This window comes from Phoca vitulina, unplaced genomic scaffold (assembly GCF_004348235.1).
Source record: "Phoca vitulina isolate PV1807 unplaced genomic scaffold, GSC_HSeal_1.0 scaffold20, whole genome shotgun sequence".
Taxonomy (NCBI): Eukaryota; Metazoa; Chordata; class Mammalia; order Carnivora; family Phocidae; genus Phoca; species Phoca vitulina.
This window is the reverse complement of record NW_022589723.1, coordinates 5,705,938-5,728,126: the sequence shown is the minus strand read 5'-3', so window position 1 is coordinate 5,728,126 and position 22,189 is coordinate 5,705,938. Positions and strand designations below refer to the sequence as shown.

Below are 22,189 nucleotides of genomic sequence, written 5' to 3'. Positions count from 1 at the left end.
AGCACAACAACAGCCTTGAATGTATTTATTTTCATTATCAAGACCATCAAGTGAGTACCTACGGAGATGCACTAGTGATGGAACTGTATTCTTACTGGGTTTGACATGGAAATAGTGTGCATCACTGTAAGCATCCAGAGGGAACAAAATGCTTACCATCACGTTCACACTAACTAGTAGTAGAAGACGTGCTCAACAAGAGTTAGTTGAAAAGAAGGCATGAATAAAAATAAAAGAATTACAAGAACTCTGAGAAATTGCTAGAAATTGCGTACATTTGTTTACAGCTTATCTCCCTACTAGACCATAATTCCACAAAAGGAGGAACTTCATCTGACTTAATATTTAGTTCCTAATAAATAGTACCTAACTCAGTATCTTATTTTTGGAATAAATCAATAAATGTATGAATAAAATATATGTTTTTAGTAGGAAAAACTAAATATATATTCAACTTTGATTTCTCTGAATACAATGTACCTATACATTTATAAATAGGATAAATCCATGAGTATATGCAAATCTTCAATGAAAAGCACTCTTCTTTTTTTTCTTTCCAATAGTGCGTGGTTAAATCTTGTGCCATAACAACTGCTCAGTATATGGTTATGAATCAAGGAAATTAAAAAAATTATTAGGGCTAAAATAAAGGTTATTTATTTTTATTTTTCTCTTCTATTAGTAAAACGGTCATATAAGGTATGTATTTTATAAAATTACATATAGAGCACAATGAGTGGAAAATTTAGAATGGCATAGACTTTCAGGGAAGTCATAATTCTTAAGAAGGGTTAATATGTAAAAATAAGAATCCTTGCCTTTTGAAAGTAGTGGCCAGATTAGAAACCAAAAGAATGAGAGAGAGAGAAAGAGAGGGAGAGATCGGTTTTGCTTTTGCTTATAAAAGAATCAAAGTAAAACACACGTTTGTAATGGCTCTGCAACAAAATTCAAGATGTATACATGTAAACAAGAAAACATCAGATTAGTGGTCTATTTATATACCAATATTTTTCAGTAGTTGACTTGAAATGATAATCTATCTAAATTTACCTGGCACAGTACTTTAGACCTAATTAATCACTGTGAAGGGGTATATATACAAGGTAAAAGAAAACCCCAGAACAATATTTCACACAAAGCTTTGAATTCTCATGCTTTAACTTGTAAATAAACTTGTAATAATTCAGTACTACATTAAAATGCTTAAAATGCATAGAATAAATTAACTTCTTTGTATGCTGATAAGGAAATGCTTAAAAACAGCACTGAGGTTACATGGAATCAGCTAAATATCCTATAACTCATTTATTTTAGAGATCAGTTAAGTATCACCTTTGGGTGTACTTTAATAAAATAGTTATCTCTAGACCTGATAGCACAGAGAACTAGATGGGACCCATGAATAGTAAGTCCCCTTTCTGAACTTGTATACAAGTGCTAATGACTCTGGCCATGTTTCTGCATTGTCTTTGCTAGCCATGGTCAATTCAGTCTAACACTGTTCAGAGAATCAAGGGAGTCAAGGACGTGGAACTCAGTTTAGACCACATGTAAGCCTTTTGCTCCTCCTCCCTTACATGAAAAAACTTGCTACTTTTACATACTGAAATTTAATTCACTAATTTGAGGCCATTTTCCTAAATCAATTTTCTTTAGCCCCTGCTAGAGAACATTTATGAGATCTCCCATCTTAAAATTATCAACAACCTGATAATACACTCAACTCCATTCTCCAGTTCATTAATAAAAATATTGAATACTAAGACTTAAAACAGACTTTTTGCAGGCTTGTCTTCAACATCCCTCCCCAACTTGATGTAAGGCCATCCAATGGACTTTCCTTGGCCAAATCTTTGTCCATTTTGGAACAAAGGTTATGTAATCCAATATTCTGTGATTTTTTTCAACCTAAAAAAACACACTATGCAGACTTAAATATCTACATATAACAGATGTGTACAATGCACATTTAGGTTGGTATAGAACCTTTAAAATTACATCTACAGTGGAGAAGAGGAATTAATTCATTGTAGAGTGCTTTATGGTTTCTGTGATCAATTATCACATGTATGCCCTTCAAGGCTTAATTTTAATGCTTCAGATATTGAAAGAAATAACAATCTATAACAAGATTCCACATTGGTACACACACAAAAACACATGTCCATGTATACATGTGAGGTTTTTAAAAATCACACTAAATCTATAATGACAATTATTGTCTCTCATAAAAATAATAAAAGCTTAATATTTGACTTTCAAGTAAAAGTACACTCTGATTCCATACATTAGACAAACATATCCAACATGAATTTTTCTAACTATTCTTTTTAACATATAAAGCATTTTATAGGCAGTATTTCTTTTGTTTCTTTGTCTCATAAGGCCTAGATTACGGCTAATATCTCATGACACCAAAAGTAATACTGCAATAGATATTAAAGCATTTTTTCAGCCACTTATTCTATAAAATATTAATTGCAAGCCTGTGCATGTGCTGTATATATAGGGATTAGGTAACTGAGTTCCTGCTTAGTTCTAAATCAATAAAAGATAACATGCACAGCATCAATCATTGTTCACTCTTCTTTTAGTATATAATAACTGCGAGTGGAAGATTTTTAAAAATATATATTTAAGCACTCATGCAGATATTACAAGCTAGAGAGGATGTAAGTAATACTTACCTAGGAAGGACAGGTTTTTCTCCAGAAGCATGTCTCTTAGCAGGACTTCGTGCTCATGACCAATGGCACTAAGAAGTTTTAGTTAAGGAGGGTAACACAGGTGGAATTATACAATTAAAAATATGCTAATACCAGGTCTCTACTTTGAGATGAAACGGAAAATAGAGTAATCATAGCAACTATTTCCACCTTTAGCCCACATTTCTGAGGAATGAGATTTCTACATACATGTCCTCATTTAATGATTCAGGGGAATTTTTCTATTTCTGTAATGTTTATATGCATTTGGGCAAATAAAGATTTGTAAATGGATGTGTACCTTATCTTCTTCTGAAAGGAGGCAGAGTCATTTTAAACATCCTTTGTACTATCTTAAAAATCCCTTAATTCAATTTAGTGCATTTATTAAGCACTTACTAAATGCAGCAAAGAATACCAACCAGGCTTTGCCTTAAAAGAGTTTCCAGTCTTACAGAGTTCCATAAATCTTCTAAGAATCCATACTTGTCCCAGAGCCAGCATTTCTAGTTTCTGTCCCACTTTCAGCCTATGGTTGGTGATCTTATGTGACAGGGGAAGCCAAATAGCTGACTTGTTGAGAATTCTAGGCACCGTGCAGGAAAGACTGCATGTTGCAAAGGACTGTGGGGTTGGGGTGCAGGTGCAGAGGATTCTTCAAGTCTTCCTCTCGTGTGCAAGAGCGCACACATATTATCATATTCATAGAAACAGATACGCACACACACATGTAAATTCTTTGAGCAATTACTATGAGGTAGGTACTGTGTTAAGTGCTTTATGTATGTTTTTTTTTTTAAAGATTTATTTATTTATTTATTTGAGAGAGAGAATGAGAGATAGAGAGCACGAGAGGGAAGAGGGTCAGAGGGAGAAGCAGACTCCCTGCTGAGCAGGGAGCCTGATGTGGGACTCGATCCTGGGACTCCAGGATCATGACCTGAGCTGAAGGCAGTCGCCCAACCAACTGAGCCACCCAGGCGCCCTATGTATGTTATTTCATCCTTAGTTATTATCATCCTTATTTTATAGATGAGGAAACCAAAGCTTAGAAAAGAATCTGCACACAGTCATACGGTTCAAGTGTGGCAAAGCAAAGGATTGGAATATGATGTTCACAAAGCCTTTTGTATGACCTCCATACAACTTCTTGAAAAGTATTAAAATAATTATGTAAAAATAATTGATACTAGCTAATATTTCTTAAGCACTGTAACACAAAGCTTCAGTGTTAAACAGTTGGGGTATCACCTTTTTTTTTTTTTTTTGGTAAGTCCTCAATAAACTTTGGTTATTTTATTGTTATAGTTTCACAGATTCATTACGTTCAGCTGCTCACACATGCATACGCCATTTGCTTCATTACCATCTTAGTTACTGACAACCCCATGCTGTTCAAACCAGAATGCAGGAGTCCTCAACTCCTACCTTTCTCCCACACTCCTCTCAATACATCAGCAACTCCTGTTGGTGTCAACTTATAACTAAATACAATATTCACCAAATTTTTACTACTTCCTCTGCTACCATCCCAGCCTATCATTTTTTTTTAAATTTTTTAAAAAAAATTTAATTCCAGTATAGTTAAAATACTTAGTGTTATATTAGTTTCAGGTGTACAATATAGTGATTCAACACTTCCATACATCACCCAGTGGTCATCACCAGTGCACTCTATGATCCCCATCACCTATTTCACCCATCCTCCTACCCACCTCCCTTCTGGTAACCACCAATTTGTTCTCTATAGTTAAGTGTCTGTTTCTTGGTTTGTCTTTTTTTCCGTTGCTTTTTTGTTTCTTAAATTCCATATATGAATGAAATATGGTATTTGTCTTGGACTGGCTTATTTCACTTAGCATTATACTCTCTAGATCCATCCATATCATTGTAAATGGCAAGATTTCATTCTTTTTATGGCTGAACAATATTCCATTGTGTGTGTGTGTATGTGTGTACATACACCACGTCTTATTCCTCCAGCTATCAATGGACACTTGGGTTGCTTCCATATCTTGGCTGTTGTAAATAATGCTATATAAACATAGGGGTGCATGTATCCCTTTGAATTAGTGTTTTTGTATTTTGGGGATAAATGCCCAGTAGTGCGATCACTGGATCATAGGGTAGTCCTATTTTTAAACCTCCATACTGTCTTCCATCATGGCTGCACCAATTTGCATTCCCATCAACAGGGCAAGAGGATTCCTTTTTTTCCACATCCTTGCCAACACTTGTTTCTTGTGTTGTTGATTTTAGCCATTCTGACAGATGTGAAATGATATCTCATTGTAGTTTTGATTTGCATTTCCACTTGGGTTATCATCTTATTTAACCTTCACCACCACCACATGAATAAGTACTATTATTAATCCCATTTTTATAATTACAGAAAGCAAGGTTCAAGAAGGCTGAGGAACTTTCTGAAGGTCCCATGGCTGGTAAATAATTAAATCAGGAATAGGACTTGGAATTCTGCTCTATTTTCCAAAAGGATGAGATTGCACAATATCTGAAAAGGAGCGTTATCCTATTCTGGTACTTTGATTCTGTCAAAAGCATTTGGTATTAATTATCTAATTCTCCATTGGATAATGTCAACCTGGTCGTACCACTCCTCAGCTTACCAAAGACTCTCTGATTCTGATCATGCACTGTAAGAGTGCAATTAAAATGAAATAAAATGTATGCATTATTTAAAAAAATTCCTAGAGCATTATCTGCCCTTTATCAACACATACAGGTGAATATCATTTAAATCATAATTCAAGCGATGTGGCCACTCATGTCCACCGTCAAAATGAGCCCCAAGTCTTCATCATTGCAATTTTTCCTTCTGTTGTCCCCTCCCCCCACCATGCACGTGGTGTGCTTATTTAATTTCTAATTGGAAACAGAATAAAGGAACAAAAATTTTCAAATCACAAAATTTCACACATTTGCAGAGTCCACTGAAGATATCTGATGAATATCTCTCTACAGTGTCTCATTATTAGGGGCATCCCACATGTTAGAACTAAATTATTTACTTCTAATCCACATAAATGCACTCTCACTTTTATTGTTGTAAATTATTTACATCTAAAATGTTGAATCATGAAACTGAGGTTACTGATGGTACAGAAATGAAACCCACAGCATTTTAAGCTTCCTGCCTCATTATCTTTCCTTGCTTCTCTGTGTAGGTCTTTGTGTAATAGCTGTGTCCTGGAGTCACACTTTGGAAAGTTGAGGTGGCTGGTTTCTCACACCTTTTGTGTCAATGACTATATTTGTGGCAGCAAAGGTGTGGATGGACATGGCTATGCAGGAAAAAATGTCGCAGACACCAAAGAAAAAGAACGCACAATGACAATTTATATACTCTTTGCTACTGTGCTTTTCGTGGTGTCTTATTTGTAAATGACCAATTTCCTTTATTCTACTTACACAAATGTCTACATGTAACATTTTCATAATGGAGTAAAAAGATTTTGCACCAATTCTATTTACTAAATGTGTACTTTCTTACAAAATGATGTAATTTACCGACAGTAAGCAATGTAAACATTACTAAATTATCAGAACAACATACAAATAGCATTTTCACTCACATGGAAAACTACTAATTTTTATTCAGTGTGAAATAAAGTAATTCCTGTGGATCAGTCTAGGAAACATCTATGCAAGTATATTTACATTATATGAAACTGCTACTACCTCAGTGCAAAAATAAAATCAGTTCTCTATAAATTTCCCAGCTTGTTTTACTTTGCATGGTAAAAGCAATCACCGATTTGAAATTTGGGAAAGACATACTTCTTGATTATTCTTTGCTTGATATAAACATATATAAAATACAAGGTCTAGAACACAAAGCTTATAAAAACAGTAATTTTACTGGCAATAGGCATAATGGAACTGCAAAATTATAATCTAGTCAGTGAATGCAATTTATAGACATTCATCATTATCTTTATCAATTGAAATCATGTACTACATTAAATTCTACTAGCAATAACACAGCCAAAAAAGGAAAGTGAATGATGGCAAAAATGTAAAGAAAATACTCCGAACAGAATTTATAATGCTCTATAAGCAGAAAACACTTAGACTTTGTCTATAATAATACCTATTATTGATGTATGGCAGTGACCATGGGGCAAAACTTGTAAATAACCTCACAAGCCATTTTCTTAGCCAGCAATGCAGCAATCTAGTTTCCCGTAAGCATCTCAACTATTACTGAAAAATAGCCTCCTGGCATTTACAAAGCAGTTGACTTCATACTTTAGTCCATGCATATATAATTAGATAGTTATATTTAAAATCAATATGCAATCCTTCAAAAGACATTATGCTTTTAAAACCTTAACTTTAAATTGATTTTTAACTATTTTATATGCTTTAAAATTAACATGTAATTCCGCCCCAGATACTCTGAGATGGTGTTAGTTGTTACACAAATGTGCTAAACTTTATCACTGTAGCAACATGAGGTTGGCACTCCTACAATTTTTAATGCTATCATTAATTTTATACTGAAAATAGAAGTATGGTTTCACTTTGGCCCAATAAAAAGGCAAGCTTATGACAGTGCTGTGATTTTATTAATTTAAACTACATTGGGGGAACTGACTTGAAGGATAAATATGTAAAGGGCTGTAACTTAGGTAGTGAATATTCCTACAAGAGGGCTCTGTGAAGAGATTATTTTTCAAAGGTTAACTTTATAAAAAAGAAAATGAGTGAGTTTCCTTACAAAAATTTTACAGACTCTAAGCCTTTGTGAAAATAAGGTGGGATAAACAGACACACACACACACACACACACACACACACACAAACACTTGACTTCCAACAAAAAAGGCTTTCAACAGAAAGCTTCCTGACTGGTAGCACTGAATCTCCACTGGTCACAGTGCTATCCACACTCACAAAACCTCTATTAGGAAGGCTGTTACAGCATTAAGAAATGCAAGACTCGTGGACTCAGGTGGAAGATAATTTTCATTAAAAAAATTACTAGTTATTGACCCTTTAAATAGTATTTTCCACCCAGGATTATCAAAATTCTTAGTATTGCCACAATACTACTAAATGTATGGATGAAGAACATGCCCCTTCATGAAGTAGTGACTGTTGGCTCAAATCCCATTTCAAGAAGTAAGCATTAACTCTTTAGTAATCTCAATGTCTTTAATGAAGAATGACTGGACGTCTGTTTTCATAGCCTTAAGTTCAATCCAGACGGAAAAATTAGCTTGGTTTCTCTAAAGTTGTTTATTATGGATGCAAATGGCAGATGGATAAATTAGCTTGGTTTCTCTAAAGTTGTTTATTAGGGATGCAAATGGCAGTGCAGACTGTAATCAGCATTTAAGCAACAAGAATCTACTGCCCTTTCAGATGTGATGGTCTGCGTGGCATTTTAATCATGTCATCCTTGAACTCCAGGCTCAAAATTTATTCTAGGAAACTCAACTGAATTTGGCTCATTTTAAATAGAAATTTGTTCTATTTTTTTAAAACGTTCATTGGATTGGTGAGCCACACTCCCAGATAGTAAGTTACGTGCCCAATGACTCTGTACCTTTAAACTCTCTGAAACCCCAGCAGTTTGAGCTAAGCCTGTGCACATTAACTGCCGAGCTGACAGCTTCCCGTGGCCCATCTGATTTTCCTTAAGCTGGAGGAAAGGATGGTCTGCAGTGACCCTCCAGCTGACTGAATGTAAAGTAGAAGAGTATGAAATGTGTTTTGTGAAGCAGAACTTTATGTCAGGTTAAAGCTAGACACATCTCCTCCACTGAGTCTGAGCTCGTCAACTGCACACCTAAAATTTTATGGGAAAGGATACTGTTTGATGCAGTCCACCAGTGGTCCATAACAGCAGTCGTTCACGATGCACTGTGGACAAAACAGAGAAGGGGTCTGGGGTCACTACGAAAACTGTTACCGTGAACTAGTATCCTAAAAGCTGTAATTACGTTTCTTAAAAAAACAAACAAACTATCAAAGGCTGTTAAGATTTAATCACAGAAAACAAAAATCACATGCTTTTTATTCACTATAAAAGCAAGCTATTAAAAAGTGAAATGCTCTTCTCGCAAATATTGCATTGCCATTTATGGTGCACCCTGACCTCAGTGATAGTTTACGATGACAGTAATTAAATGAGGTTTAAAATCCTTTACTCTGCTAGGCGGATAGCACTGCCACTGAAAATAGACAGCTGTGATTAATACCTGATAGACCTGATTTGCTAGAACTCCATCTGGAATCTGAGAAGGGTCCCGTAGCATACTATTTATAACAGACTTGGAGGCTGTAGAAGAAAAGAGATGAATTGTTAACAGTCAACATACTTTTAGTGCAGCATGAGGTGTGACATATACCTATATGTACACAAACCACGAAAATGAAAACATTACCGATTCTAATAATTTTTTCCTTTTTTTTTAATCGAAGAGAAGCTTTTAATTAGACCATTTTGCCAAGTTTATAAGCCACACTGCCAGATTTGAAGATGACCTAATTTTTCCAAGGTAAATTAACAAGTACAGACCTAAAGCATATGTCTCTTTGCAGATATATTAGCTTTGGAAAAGCCCGCTTGGGGGAAAAAACACAGGAAGAACCATCAGAAAAGAAATAGTTACCTTTTGTGGCTAAGTATTTTATTACTAAGCATATGTATCTGGAGAGCTTAGTGAAGGCAGGTCAGACTTCAATGATGTCGATAAAAATAACTTTTAGCCAAGAAAGAATCTCTGAATTCTAAACATTTCTGAAATAATTCTCATCAACTGCCATAAAATGCTGTGTCCATTTCACAGATAAGGAAAGTAGGTAAAGTTGATTAACCATTGAGGGAATCTTAAGAAAGAAAAAAATATATATTTATTTATATATGAATTTTTGTCCCAAAATACGTCTCCTCACAGCCAATTGTAAATTAAATAGACCTCACCCCAGGAAAACCTATAGAAGAGGCTAGGGGAGGCATTTAATGAAGAATGCTATATCAGATCACACACTTAGCATACGGAGGCAAGAGATTCTGGCCCTGCTCTTTTCTGTAGGCGTGTGGAAGCCAAGGTGACCAGAACTCCTCTTCCTTTGCACGGGAGGAAGGCAAGTCTCTAAACTAAAGCTAAGTCTAGTGCTGCCTAGGAATCAATTCTTCCAATTCTCCAGTGGAATCATTCCCAAACATTCAGCAAAATGGCTTAGGGTTTATCCACACAAACACAAATTAAAGTACATATTGGATAATTATCTAGTTAATAGAATGAACACAGACCAGGGATCAACATCATTCATGTTGAGATGACTTTTGTTTTTTTTTGTTTTTTTCTTGTTTTTAAGATTATTATGTTCTTTATCAAGTTCAGTACCATAAGATCAGTGACAGATATGATAAATGTTAGTAAATACCGTGCAAAGAAATAGGGAAATTACATCTTTTTCACTTAAGCACAGTACTGAGTCCACAAAGAAAAAATGCAGTACACTTATTTTAATTATTTCCTATTCTGCATGTGTATAGCCACATTTATGTACTTAGCCATTTGTAACTATGTGTTTGTTCTGCAAGTGTGAAACACATATCTGGAATCCCAAGAACATCATCACGAGAGGAATAGGAATACTATCCAGCCCTATGTCTACAACCAGCTCTGCAACCAGGGCAAATATATGGAATATGGCACCTCTCAGATTCACTATTTTCTTCTGTAGAAAATGACAATATTATCTGAGCTGACTTTGTTAAAGGGTTTTTGTGTGAGTCTCTATAGAAAATAGCTACAACGGCTATTTTGTTGTTGATTTTGTTAAAGTTTAAGTAATAGTAAGAACCAAACTATATGATAACTCACTGCAAATCATAGATCAAAGGGTCTTTTTTTTTTTTTTAAAGATTTTATTTTATTTATTTGAGAGAGAGAGCACAGAGGGAGATTGAGAGGGAGAAGCAGACTCCCCCCTGAGCAGAGAGCCTGATGCAATTGGGCTTGATCCCAGGACCCTGAGATCATGACCTGAGCCGAAGGCAGACGCTCAACTGACTGAGTCACCCAGGAGCCCCCCAGCCAAAGGCTCTTTTTAAAATAGACGAGAGACAATACTCTAGAACAGAAGAAGATGAGGTCACAAAGGAAATATTATAGAAAAAAGAAACCAATGACATCCTAATTTTCCTCACAATATAAATTTTTGAATACTGTGCTTATCAGAATTAAGAATCATAGCCAACACACTTTTTAAAAAATAGTCTGAACATATTGAATAGAACACCATTCAAATCAGAGAAAGCTTACAAGGACAAGTCAATCATTTTAAACTGAAAAGTAAAAACTATATATCGAGTCCACATTCATTTTAAACTCAACAAAATGTCTTTTCCTTTTATTGCAACCTGCCATTTTTTGGAGCAAGAAAATGATAATAAATAGGGTTTCAAGGCCTTGGCTACAGAACTAGGATGTGCCTGCCTTCTGTTTGAGGATTTTAGGACTTGGGCTTCAACAAAGTTATGCTTGTGTCTCAGATCAAGCCAGAGTGCAAACTTAATTTTACACACATATTCTGAAGCTAAAAGTGCCAAAGGGATGAAAAGTATCAACCAGGTAAGGAAAGGCGGTTGGATAATCTTGGGATGACTAGGAATAAGAAGGGCTCAAGGAAGCCAGTACCTTTCATAAGCAAGATGTCCACGGCCAGCTACTACCTATGTCCAAGTTGTATCCATCTTTTTGACCACATGTGGACAGGAGACTTGTTCTCCCTAACCTTTGCTAGAGGCATTCATCCCCTTGATTTCAGAGTTTACCTCTGTCACTGCTTCAACTGCTGGAATGTCAGCTTTCTACCAAGCAGGTACAAAGCAGGAATGCACTAGTCATTTGGAGCTGTGTGCACAGGGATAGGGGAGAACTGGTCCCTGTTGAAGCATGCTACGGAAGAGAGGCAACAGGCAATGCCCGGACTAAGGCATAATGCCCAAGATTATGATCTGCTTTCTGTGAAATATTTCAAGAGCCTAAAACAATAAACATCCATGCCCCTGCCACTCTGACTTAATGTCTGTATCTTCAATTAAATTTACTTTAGATAGTCTAATATTAATTTGTGTAAACTGTTTTATTATCAGTCTTTCTAGAGGTTGGTTCATTTTACTAGTATTTTGAAGGAACTAAATTTTGGTTTTGTTGATTTTCTCTACTGCTTCATTCCTTCCAATTTCATTTAATTCATCCTTTAGTCATTATTTCTGGATTTCTTCTTTGAATTTATTGTATTATTCTTTTACAAACTTACTATCTTTATTACTTAAATTTTCAATCTTTTATTTCAACATATACTTTTTAAGGCTATAATTTTTCCTCTAAATTCTGCTTTAGCTACATGCCACAAGTGTTGTTCTCATTTATTTATAAATATTTTATAGTTTCCATTATGATTTCATCTTTGATCCATAAGTTATTTAAAAACTTATTTCAAATTTTTAATTTGATCATATTGCTCAAAGTATGTGATCCTTATATTAATTTGAGGGTATCTATTTGACTTCCATTGGTGTTTTCATATGCAATCAATTTTTATAAATATTTTACATGTCTTAAAAAATACTAAAGCTCCTATTTTTGAGGTATGGGGTTCAGGTATGTCTAGTAGGCCAAGATTTTTAATTGTATTATTAAAATATTCTATGTTCTTTGTTTTCTTAAGATTTATTTATTTGACAGAGAGAAAGAAAGTAAGAGAGAGAGAGAGAGAGAAAGAGAGGGAAGGTAGGGGCAGAGGTAGAGGGAACATCTCAAGCAGACGCCCCACTGAGCATGGAGCCCAACATAGGGCTTGATCTCATGACCCTGATAACATGACCTGAGCCGAAATCAAGAAGTTGGATGCCCAACCGACTGAGCCACCCAGGTGCCCCAAATCTTCTATATTCTTATTAATTTTTAATTAATTTTAACTGAACCCATATGTAATCTAATCATATCTTCTTTGTAATTCTGAGCACAGCTGACCCTTAATAACATGGGGGTTAGGGGCACCAATCCTCTGGGTCGTCAACAATCCCACATATAACTTTTGACTTCCTAAAATGTAACTATTAACAGCCTGCTGTTGACAGGAAGCCTTACTGATAACATAAACAGTCGATTAACACATATTTTATATGCTATATGTATTATATACTATATTCTTACAATAAAGCTAAAGAAAAGGTTATTAAGAAAATCATAAGGAAGAGAAAATACTGCACTGTGTTAATATTTTTTTTTAAATGCACTGTGTTTATAAAAATAGTATTGCACTATATGTGTATGTATAAGAAAAATCCACATATAAGTGGACCCATGCAGTTTAGACCCATGTTGTTCAAGGGCCAGCTATATAAGGAATTAAGAATTCACTCACTCCAATTAGGAAGCTCCCCCCTTCCCCATCAGCCTCCATGTTATTCTGTCTACTAATTTTTGCTCAACCACCCTGTTTGTAAACATAATTTCTTAGTTTCTGTGATGGTTAATTTTATGTCAACTTGACTGGGCCACAGGGTGCCCAGACTTTTGACCCAACATTATTCTGGATACGTCTGTGAGGGTGTTTCTGGATAAGATTCACATCTGAATTGGAGTAAAATAGACTGCCCTCACCATTGTGGATGGGTCTCATTCAGTCAGATGAAGGTCTGACTAGAACATAAAACACTGAGTAAAAGACTAGTTTCTCTGCCTGACTGCCTTCAATCTGGGACATCCTCTGGACTCAAACTAAAATATTGGCTCCTCCTGGATCTCAAGAGGATTGGACCTATATCACTGGCTCTCCTGGGTCTCCAGGTTGCCCACTGTAGCACTTGGGACTTTCAACCTCTATAATCGTGTGAGCCTATTCCTTATAATAAATCTCTCTCTCTCCATATACATATATACATACAAGCACACACAACTGGTTCTGTTCTCAAGTACTCTAATGTAGTTTCTATTTTTTTAAATGTTCAATACTTATTTAGATTTACGAACATGTTTGCCAATTTTCTCCTTCAGTGCTGCTTTCTGAATTCTGTTCTCCACTTTTAGATTCATTATCCTTGTTATTAAAGCACCTATGTATTAGTTCTTTCAGATGGGACCACTGAGCAGTAAAATCTCTTAGTCTTGTCTTGCCTGAAAATAACTTAGTTCTCACTTTAGAATGATAATATAGCTGGGTATAGAATTATAAGCTAAAAGTCATTTTATTTCAACCATTTGAAAATAAGATTCCACTGACTCTTGACATCTGTTATTGCTAAGAACTCTACTGTCAGTCTAATAATAATCCCTATAGAAATAATTTGTCTTTTATCTCTGGTTCCTTTTAGATTTTTCTTTGATATTCAACAGTTTCATCACTGGGTGCCTGGGTATGGCTCTTTTAATTTAGCCTGCTTGGAATTAGCTATGTTTGATGAACCTAAGGATACATGCCTTTAACCAGTTTGCAAAGTTTTGAGCCACTATAGCTTTGGCCTCCATTCTCTTCTTCTGGCACTCTTAAATTAGACATCTAATAGAAGGCCTTATTACTACCCCCTATATCTCCTACTCCTATAAAGTATTTATATTTCCTCTCTATTCATCTCTTGTGTAATATACTAAAGGTGCTTTCCTTAGAGCCATCCTAAAATTCACTAACTTTTGTTCTAATTCTTCTGACACTTCACTCATCTAATGAGTTTTTCTTTTTAAAGATTTTATTTACTTACTTGAGAGAGAGAGTGAGAGGGCACCCCCCCCACACACACACACACACGAGCTGGAGGGGCAGAAGGAGAGCGAGAGAGAGGATCTCAAGCCAACTCTGTGCTGATGTGGAGCCCAAAGCAGGGTTCAATCCCACGACCTAGAGATCATGACCTGAGCTGAAATTAAGAGTCGGACTCTCAACTGACTGCACCACCCAGGCACCCTTTATCTAATGAGCTTTTAACTTCAATGATAATTATATCATTTCTAAATTTTATTGTCTTTCTCAAATCTGTCTGCTCTTTTTTCATACTATATTCTATTCTTTCACTTATCTAGTTAGTTTTTACTTTATTAGATCAGTTTATATAATTTTTTTTGTTTTAAAACATCATCTTATAGATTTAACCTCTATTATATTCATTTTCTCATTTCCAGTTCATGGTATGCAATTTCTCTATCTATCTGCCTACCTGCCTATGTAGTTATCTTCCCTCTGACGGTGGTTTTCTCACTTGGTTTGTAAATTTTTACTGTGAACTTAATTGCAGCAAGAATTGTTTGACCTGTACTGTGGAAATAACCATGACAGAGTAGTTTCGCGTTTAGTTTGTTTTTTTTTTTACAGAGACCAGTTTTATTGTTTGTTTCTTAACGTGGGCTTCCTGCAGCATAAACGAGAGCGCAAATTTGGACCCAAATCCACAAATGGTGCTGGCCTATTTCTTTCTTTTTTTTTTTTTTAAAGATTTTATTTATTTATTTGAGAGAGAGAGAATGAGAGACAGACAGCACGAGCGGGAAGAGGGTCAGAGGGAGAAGCAGACCCCCCGCTGAGCAGGGAGCCCGATGCGGGACTCGATCCCGGGACTCCAGGATCATGACCTGAGCTGAAGGCAGTCGCTTAACCAACTGAGCCACCCAGGCGCCCGTGCTGGCCTATTTCTAATTTCTCTCTCCAAATACCCCACACTCAAGACCATATACAGGAAGCAAGCTTCCTTGCCACTTTCTCCAGGCCAAGTGGAGTTTCCTCAGTCCTTTTCTCATGGATTGGGCTGTATGTGGAGGCTCACTTCCAACTCCCTTCAGGGAGTTAAAAATCCCAGCCCCAACCCCTCATGTCCATATCTAAAGCTAACAACTCTTGTGGACCTACAAAGTGAGAGTCCCTGTTTACCAAACTGAATATACATTCTCTCTTCATTCCTTGCCCCCAGAGATTGAATTCCTTTTGTTTGAACTTGGTTTTGTATTTTAGAAGATTTCTGTTTGTTTCTTTTTTACATCATTTCTATGTCTTTGTCGTGGAAATGTGGACCATCAATAAAAGCTCATTCTGCTATGTTGCTAAAATTTTTGGAAGCTTTTTAGTAAGAAGTTCAAGGGAAAGCCTCTTCCTCGTTAATTTTTGTGGATTTCAAGTTATTTAAATATATAAAGAGAAGGTCCTTCTAAGAAACGGGAGCCACAAACAATAGAGAGAAGGGCAGGTGGCCAAAAAGCAAGTGGGTTGTAGAGTGGAGTCAAAGTGCTCCCTGATGCATAGGGTCTGGCTGGGCCAGCGAATGGGAGAAGGGTCACTGGTGGCTAGAAAATGAATTGTTACCCTGACTCCTCCAAAGACTGTTGCCATGTCACAGACAGCACTGTGCTAATCATCAAGCTTACCAAGTTTCTGTGGGTTTGAGAATCAGTTCCATTATATTCTTAAATATAAACTTTTTTTTTTTTTTTTTTTGGAGGGGGGAGGCTTAAACAATAATTTCTTAACATGCTCATGATTTGGTAGTTTAGGCTAGGTTAATGGAGATGGCTTGTCTCTGTGTGACATTACCTGGAGTGGATTATCTGGGTGCTGGAGGGTTCACTTTCATCACGATTCACTTACATGTCTGGCAAATCTGCACTTGCTTCTATCTCCACGGGAACGGTGGGTGAAGGGCCTTGATTCCTCTCCAGGTGGGCCTCTCTACGGTTTGCATGAACTTCCCCTTGAAATGGGTTCCAAGAGCAAACAACCCAAAAAACCAGGCAGCACTTTACAGTTCCTTATGACCTAGATGTCACACAAGACCATGTTTATTTACATCTTCCTCAAAAGAGGAAAAACATGCCTTCTAAAGGAAAGGTGAACTTGGAAAGCTATGCCGTCTAATACTTTCAAAGGGAGAGGCAGCATGGAGCAGTGGTTACGAGCTGAGCCTAGAATCAGGCAGACCTGGTTGGAGGCCTGACTCTGCCACCCACTAGCTCTGTCCTCTCAACAAGCTAATTCATGTCTGTGACCCTTAGTCCCCTCGTCTGTAAAAGAGCAGAACACTGGTGCTTACTTTGCAGGCCTGTTGTGAAGACGAAATAAAATAACCCAGGAAGAGCGCTTAACATGCTGTTTCAGACTTGGGCAGCTGAAGCTGTTACCTTGTTGCTCTGCCTGTCCTTAGAGCACAGGGTGGCTTACCTGTTCTGCCCCCCGAAACTGCATTATCCATACATGCATCACTTATTACCTTCTATTGTCAAGAGGGTAAAAGAAGAAAGACTGCATGAGATATATACACACATATATATAAAGTCGGGGGACTGTTCTTGCCAATGTAATGGCCACAGCCTTGGAGAGACAGTCAGAGGTAATCTGACAATGCCAGATTCTCCCTTCCTACCTGCCTCCCCTGCCACGCCCTCTGTGGCAGTCAGTGTACAATGCGCCATGCAATCTGTTCTCCGGAAAGAACCTGGGAGAAGTCCTTTACACATGTGTGTGTATTAGCTTACGGTGCTATCACTCCATGGCGGGAGGGTGTTGTATTTTAAATCTTGTCTATAACCTTATAAGGGGTTTTTCCCTTATTTCAAGCACCAGCAATCAAGCAAGTGGAGACTTTCTCCCCAATGACTCTCACACCCATTTTTATAACTCTTTCTCTCCTTGGTGTAAGCTCAAGTAAGTGGCCCACTACTGCTGAAAGGAACTGCAGCAAATAAGCAGCTGAGTCCTCTATGCTGCTTAAGGTCCCTGGAAATCCTGCCCACTGCAAAGAGTGCCTTTTGACCAGGTTATACCTGAGCTGAAATGAACACTAGACCATATCTAGTTGGGACCCCTAACCCAAGGTCACAGATAGGTTTAAGCATGACAGGTGAACCAGCATGGCGCTGCCTGTGTACTGGATGGCAGCAGTCAGGAGAGAAAAAAGAATGAAGTGAGAGATGGACGATATTGGGATACAGACGAGATGGACCATTTGGAAGCAAATACATACGCAGACAGACAGTGGTGTTAGAACCTAGTTCTCCCTCCAAGAAGAAAAAACAATCTGTGCAGTTGACAGCTGGTGGGGGAAGGCAGTTGCTCCCCAAGTACACCAAAAGTCTTGTCTTTTCATGTGGCTCCTGTAGAGGCTTAGCTCCAGAACAGCTAAGCCTAAAATACCAGCTAGAATTTAATCTTCTCTTCAAACGCTGGTTTAAGGCCTTTGGACATCAAGGTCAGAAAGGTCCCAAGTTACATCTCCACGGGAGCTGGCCTGCCAATGTCTTTTCCGGACATTTTCAATATTGCCAGTGGCCTCCAGGAGCTTACTTACTTTTGCAGTTGGAACTATTTCTCAAAAATTCCAGGCAGCCCACTAGCTATCCCACTGCACAGGAGTGATCTCTAAAGCAGTCTGATCCCATCTGACAATCTAAATAGGCAGAATCTTTTAACATTAGGGAATCTTATAGAGGCAAATTAAATTCTGCTCTCTAACTAGCACATAATTGTTTAAGAAATAACTTTGACTACAGTCATCAAAGAAAAAAGTATTATGTAAGGACAAGAGGAAGAGGTCTCCAAAGCATGAGTATTCACACCGATCAGACTATGTCAGGCAATTTGTAGATCTAGAGCCACTATACACCATCAACTCTTATTCCACAAACATACACGCAACAGATAGTTATTAAGCACCTGGCTAATGCCAGGAATACACTTAATCCCATCCCTCCAACCCAGCCACCCCCAATTCTATCCTCCAAATCTGGAATGTTCTTTCTTAACTTTCCCTCAGCCAAAACTTCAAAGCCCAGTTCAAGTCTCATCTCCTCCAGCAGAATTTCCCCTTATGTTTCCAATCCATTTGCTCTCCCCTCCCTCATAGTGGGGAGAGAACTCATATTGTCTACCAGTCATTTGGCACTTGATTAAATATTACTTTGTCATCTGTTGACAGGAGATTGATCAGGATGCCAAGATGTGAAACCATAACCTACTTAAAAAAAAAAAAAAAAAACCTGAAGGAAAAAGGAATATTTAGCACAATTTGGAAAAAACAATGTCCTATTTCCTCAATGTTATCTTTAAGTATCTGGGGGCTATCCCATGGAGGATTAGGCTCACCCTGCGGTTACCCCAAGAAGATAAGAGAGAATTCTTACAGGTATATTACCAGTTCCGAAGCTAGAAGGTTTCAGATTTCAAGCTTGGCTTTCATGGTCCTATGTTTATCTGGTCTACATAAATCTTGCTTAACCTTTTCTTTCATCATAGCCCACCAAAGGAGATTTTTTAGACATTTTTTCCTAATTTCCCCCCATGAAATTTTAATGCCACAGGTATACTGTATACCTGCTAATGCGATATTACCCCTTTTGAGAACGGTTCACATGGAAGACTAAGGAACTGTTTGTGTCAGGATATTCGGCAAGCTGCTTACCAGCAGACATATTTCTGTTAACACCTCAAGGTTGCTCTGCACAAAATAGTTACTCAACAAATTGCCGAATGAATTGCCAATAAACTATTCAAAATCCAAGTCCTGCCTATATTCCCTAATGTTATCTCAGTATTTAGGTAGTCAAATGGATTTGACTTAATTTGAACTTTTCTCATTATAGATGAATACGTCTTCAAAGAAAATTTAAAAATATATATATTGTTTTCAGAAAACGTAGACTAAGAGGATGTAGGACACAATGGGTCTTTAAATACTGACAACATCTAATGCCACGTCTCCCAAAGAGAAGAGTGCTTAACGCGGGCATAGGCACATGAAGTGACTTTCTGAGCACACAAAACATTTTTTTCTTTAGCAGTTATGTATTATTTTTATAAGTACTTTCTATTTATGGCAAGAAATTCTAGTTTATAATGTAAGGTGAAATTATAATTTCCTTTTTAAAATAGAATTAAATGATACTTTAAAAATTTTCAAGCAAAAATAGTATATTTATTATTAGTACATGTGGTACAATGGTAGATAGGGAAAACTGTAAATGTACCCAAATTTCTAAAGTTTCAGAAACACTAGTTTAACATTTGTACAAGTCAGCTGAGTATTCAGGAAGATGGGGTGGGGTCACTCAGTCTACCCTATAGCAAGTTTCCACTTCTAAAAAGGAATAACAGCTAACATTTACTGAGTGCTTACCATGGAACCATTCTAAACTCTTCACATGTATTAACTCATTGAATTCTCAGAATATACCTACAAGGTGGCTATCCCCATCTTAGAAACAAAGAAATTAAGGCATGAGGAATTTAAAGATTTTATTTATTTATTTGAGAGACAGGGCGAGTGAGCGAGAGAGAGAGCACAAGTGGTGGGGGGAGAGGCAGAGGGAGAAGCAGACTCCCCGCTGAGCAAGGAGCCTGATCTGGGGCATGATCCCAGGACCCTGGGATCCTGACCTGAGCCAAAGGCAGACGCTTAACCAAATGACCCACCCAGGCGCCCCAAAGCATGAGGAATTTAAATAATTTCCCCAAAGTCCCACTCCCAATTATTGGTGGAACCGTGATATAAACTTGGCTAGTTCGGGATCATAATTGCCAGCTTACTCTTTCTCTGGCATTATTCCTATGATTTTCAAAAGTGAACTGAACTGTTCTAGATTAATGGATCATTCTTCTACGAATAACTCAAGTTTCCCAATGGTATCTCCTCTTCCCTCCTAGATCTCCCTCAGATTCAAATATCAGCAATTAAAATTTCAAGATACTCGGTATTCTGTGTAGAACAAATATAGGTCCTCAAAACAAACCTGAGCTCTCTGGTCCTAGCTTACTGGGACCCAGCATGTCAGTCGAGTCACAGGTAAAAAGAAGACTAGCTCAAGGTCAGGGGAGAAAGCTGATGTAGCAAAGACCTACCAAAATTTCCTGGGGTAGCCCCAAATCTGGCAAGATCACAAGTATCTTATACACTATAAAAAGAAAGAAAAATGGATGCTCCTATAGGTGATATCACAGCGGCAGCTGGTATGACCAAGTTTATATTATTCAATGAGATGGGTTAAGTCTCTGCTTTGCAAGCTGATGACTTCAAGAAGCCTCTCTCACAATTCCCTCTGGTAGCCTGCTCTTTTAGATCTCCTGTGTTTCCATTTGCTGGCAGAGACCCATACCACATCATGGTGTCTGCCTCAGTGCATAATTAGAAAGCAGTTAATTCTAAGTCATTAGAAGTGCTGCCCAGGATTGGAAGGATTCATGGAAAGGGAGAGAGTATGCGGGGCATGAACGTGTGCACTTTTCTGGCAGGTCCCTAGCCTAATGAGAACAGTACACTAAACTAAACTTTAGATTTCTTAAATTTTAGGAGGGGGCAGATGGGGAAGCAGAAATGAAATTTTAAGGTAACTTAAAAAATATGAAAATTCACACACTTTCAGTACAGCGAAAGAAACATTTCCTGGGAACTAAGCCCATGTGACTAATTACAGCCAGGGACAGCGCTTCTATTCAGAAATAACTTTCGTCTAATTCTCCTGAGAAAAATCTCAACAACTTTCAAGGAAAACACGGCTATTCAATTTCTGCCCATTATCCAACACAGAGATCTATCTTTCAAATACTTTATGAATTACAGAAATAACAGGTCAAAATTCTCTGTGTCAGACAACCTAAGCAATGAAGGCAAAACGTAAGTCAGTCTCATTTTAAGAACAAGAACCATAAAAATATCCTACCAGGGTAGAATATTTTTACAGAGGTCTTGAAATTCTCTGAGTTTTCAAGAAAGCCTATATTTTGGTCCCTCAAGCAAATGAGCTATTCATTTATATGAACAAGTTAGTAGCCTGATCTAAAAATAGCCGTACAATTAACAGTGTACTATATAATTAAAATCCGTATATCATTAAATTATGCGGACGTTAACTTCACTATGAATTCTTTATGTAATGAGACAGTTAAAAGATACATTTCTTCAGTTGTAATTAATCTTTCAGCAAGTCCGCTGAGCACAATGGCAGCACAATACTGTGCCAAAGTGAGAGACAGGGTTTACAAAGAGTCATGCTGCAAGCTCTTGGGGCTTCTGGAAACAAAGTGTGTTAAGGGAGAAGTGCAATTAGTCTCCAAAGGAAAGTTACCAGCAACACTCGTTCAGTATGCGTCACCTCTGGATGCCCCAAATGACAAACCAGTGCTGGAAAGTACTCGAAAGAAAGCAGATAATATACATTTTGTACCCTTGGCAATTTTCTACAGTGGCCGTGGTCAACAGAACAAGTTGAAGAAAGGGATGAGGAACTTAATACATTTTTAAGACCTGAAGAAATTACTTCTACAGTATGGCAATTAAGTGTAGATTAAAAGGACCATTTAATTACATTTTTTTGCTAACTTTAGCAGAAAAAAATTTTTTAATAGTCACCAATAAAAATGAATACGAACCAAAAACATCTATAAATTAAGAACCATTATGCCAGGGATGATAAAGAACATTCACGTTTAGATTATCACATACAGCTGCAGTATCCTAAGCTTGG

At 37.2% G+C, this 22,189-nt stretch overlaps 1 protein-coding gene across 2 annotated transcripts in view; it reads right to left on the bottom strand.

The window, feature by feature from the left end:
• Positions 1 to 22,189, bottom strand: part of CUNH15orf41 (chromosome unknown C15orf41 homolog) — a 204,568-nt gene that overhangs the window by 104,365 nt on the left and 78,014 nt on the right. For both annotated transcript variants that reach the window (XM_032417050.1, XM_032417051.1), the window contains exons 6-8: positions 8,936 to 9,015; positions 8,548 to 8,597; positions 2,691 to 2,758 (exon numbers count right to left, since the gene is read on the bottom strand). In XM_032417050.1, the coding sequence (XP_032272941.1) occupies positions 2,691 to 2,758; positions 8,548 to 8,597; positions 8,936 to 9,015 (198 nt within the window). The remainder of the gene's footprint in view (positions 1 to 2,690; positions 2,759 to 8,547; positions 8,598 to 8,935; positions 9,016 to 22,189) is intronic.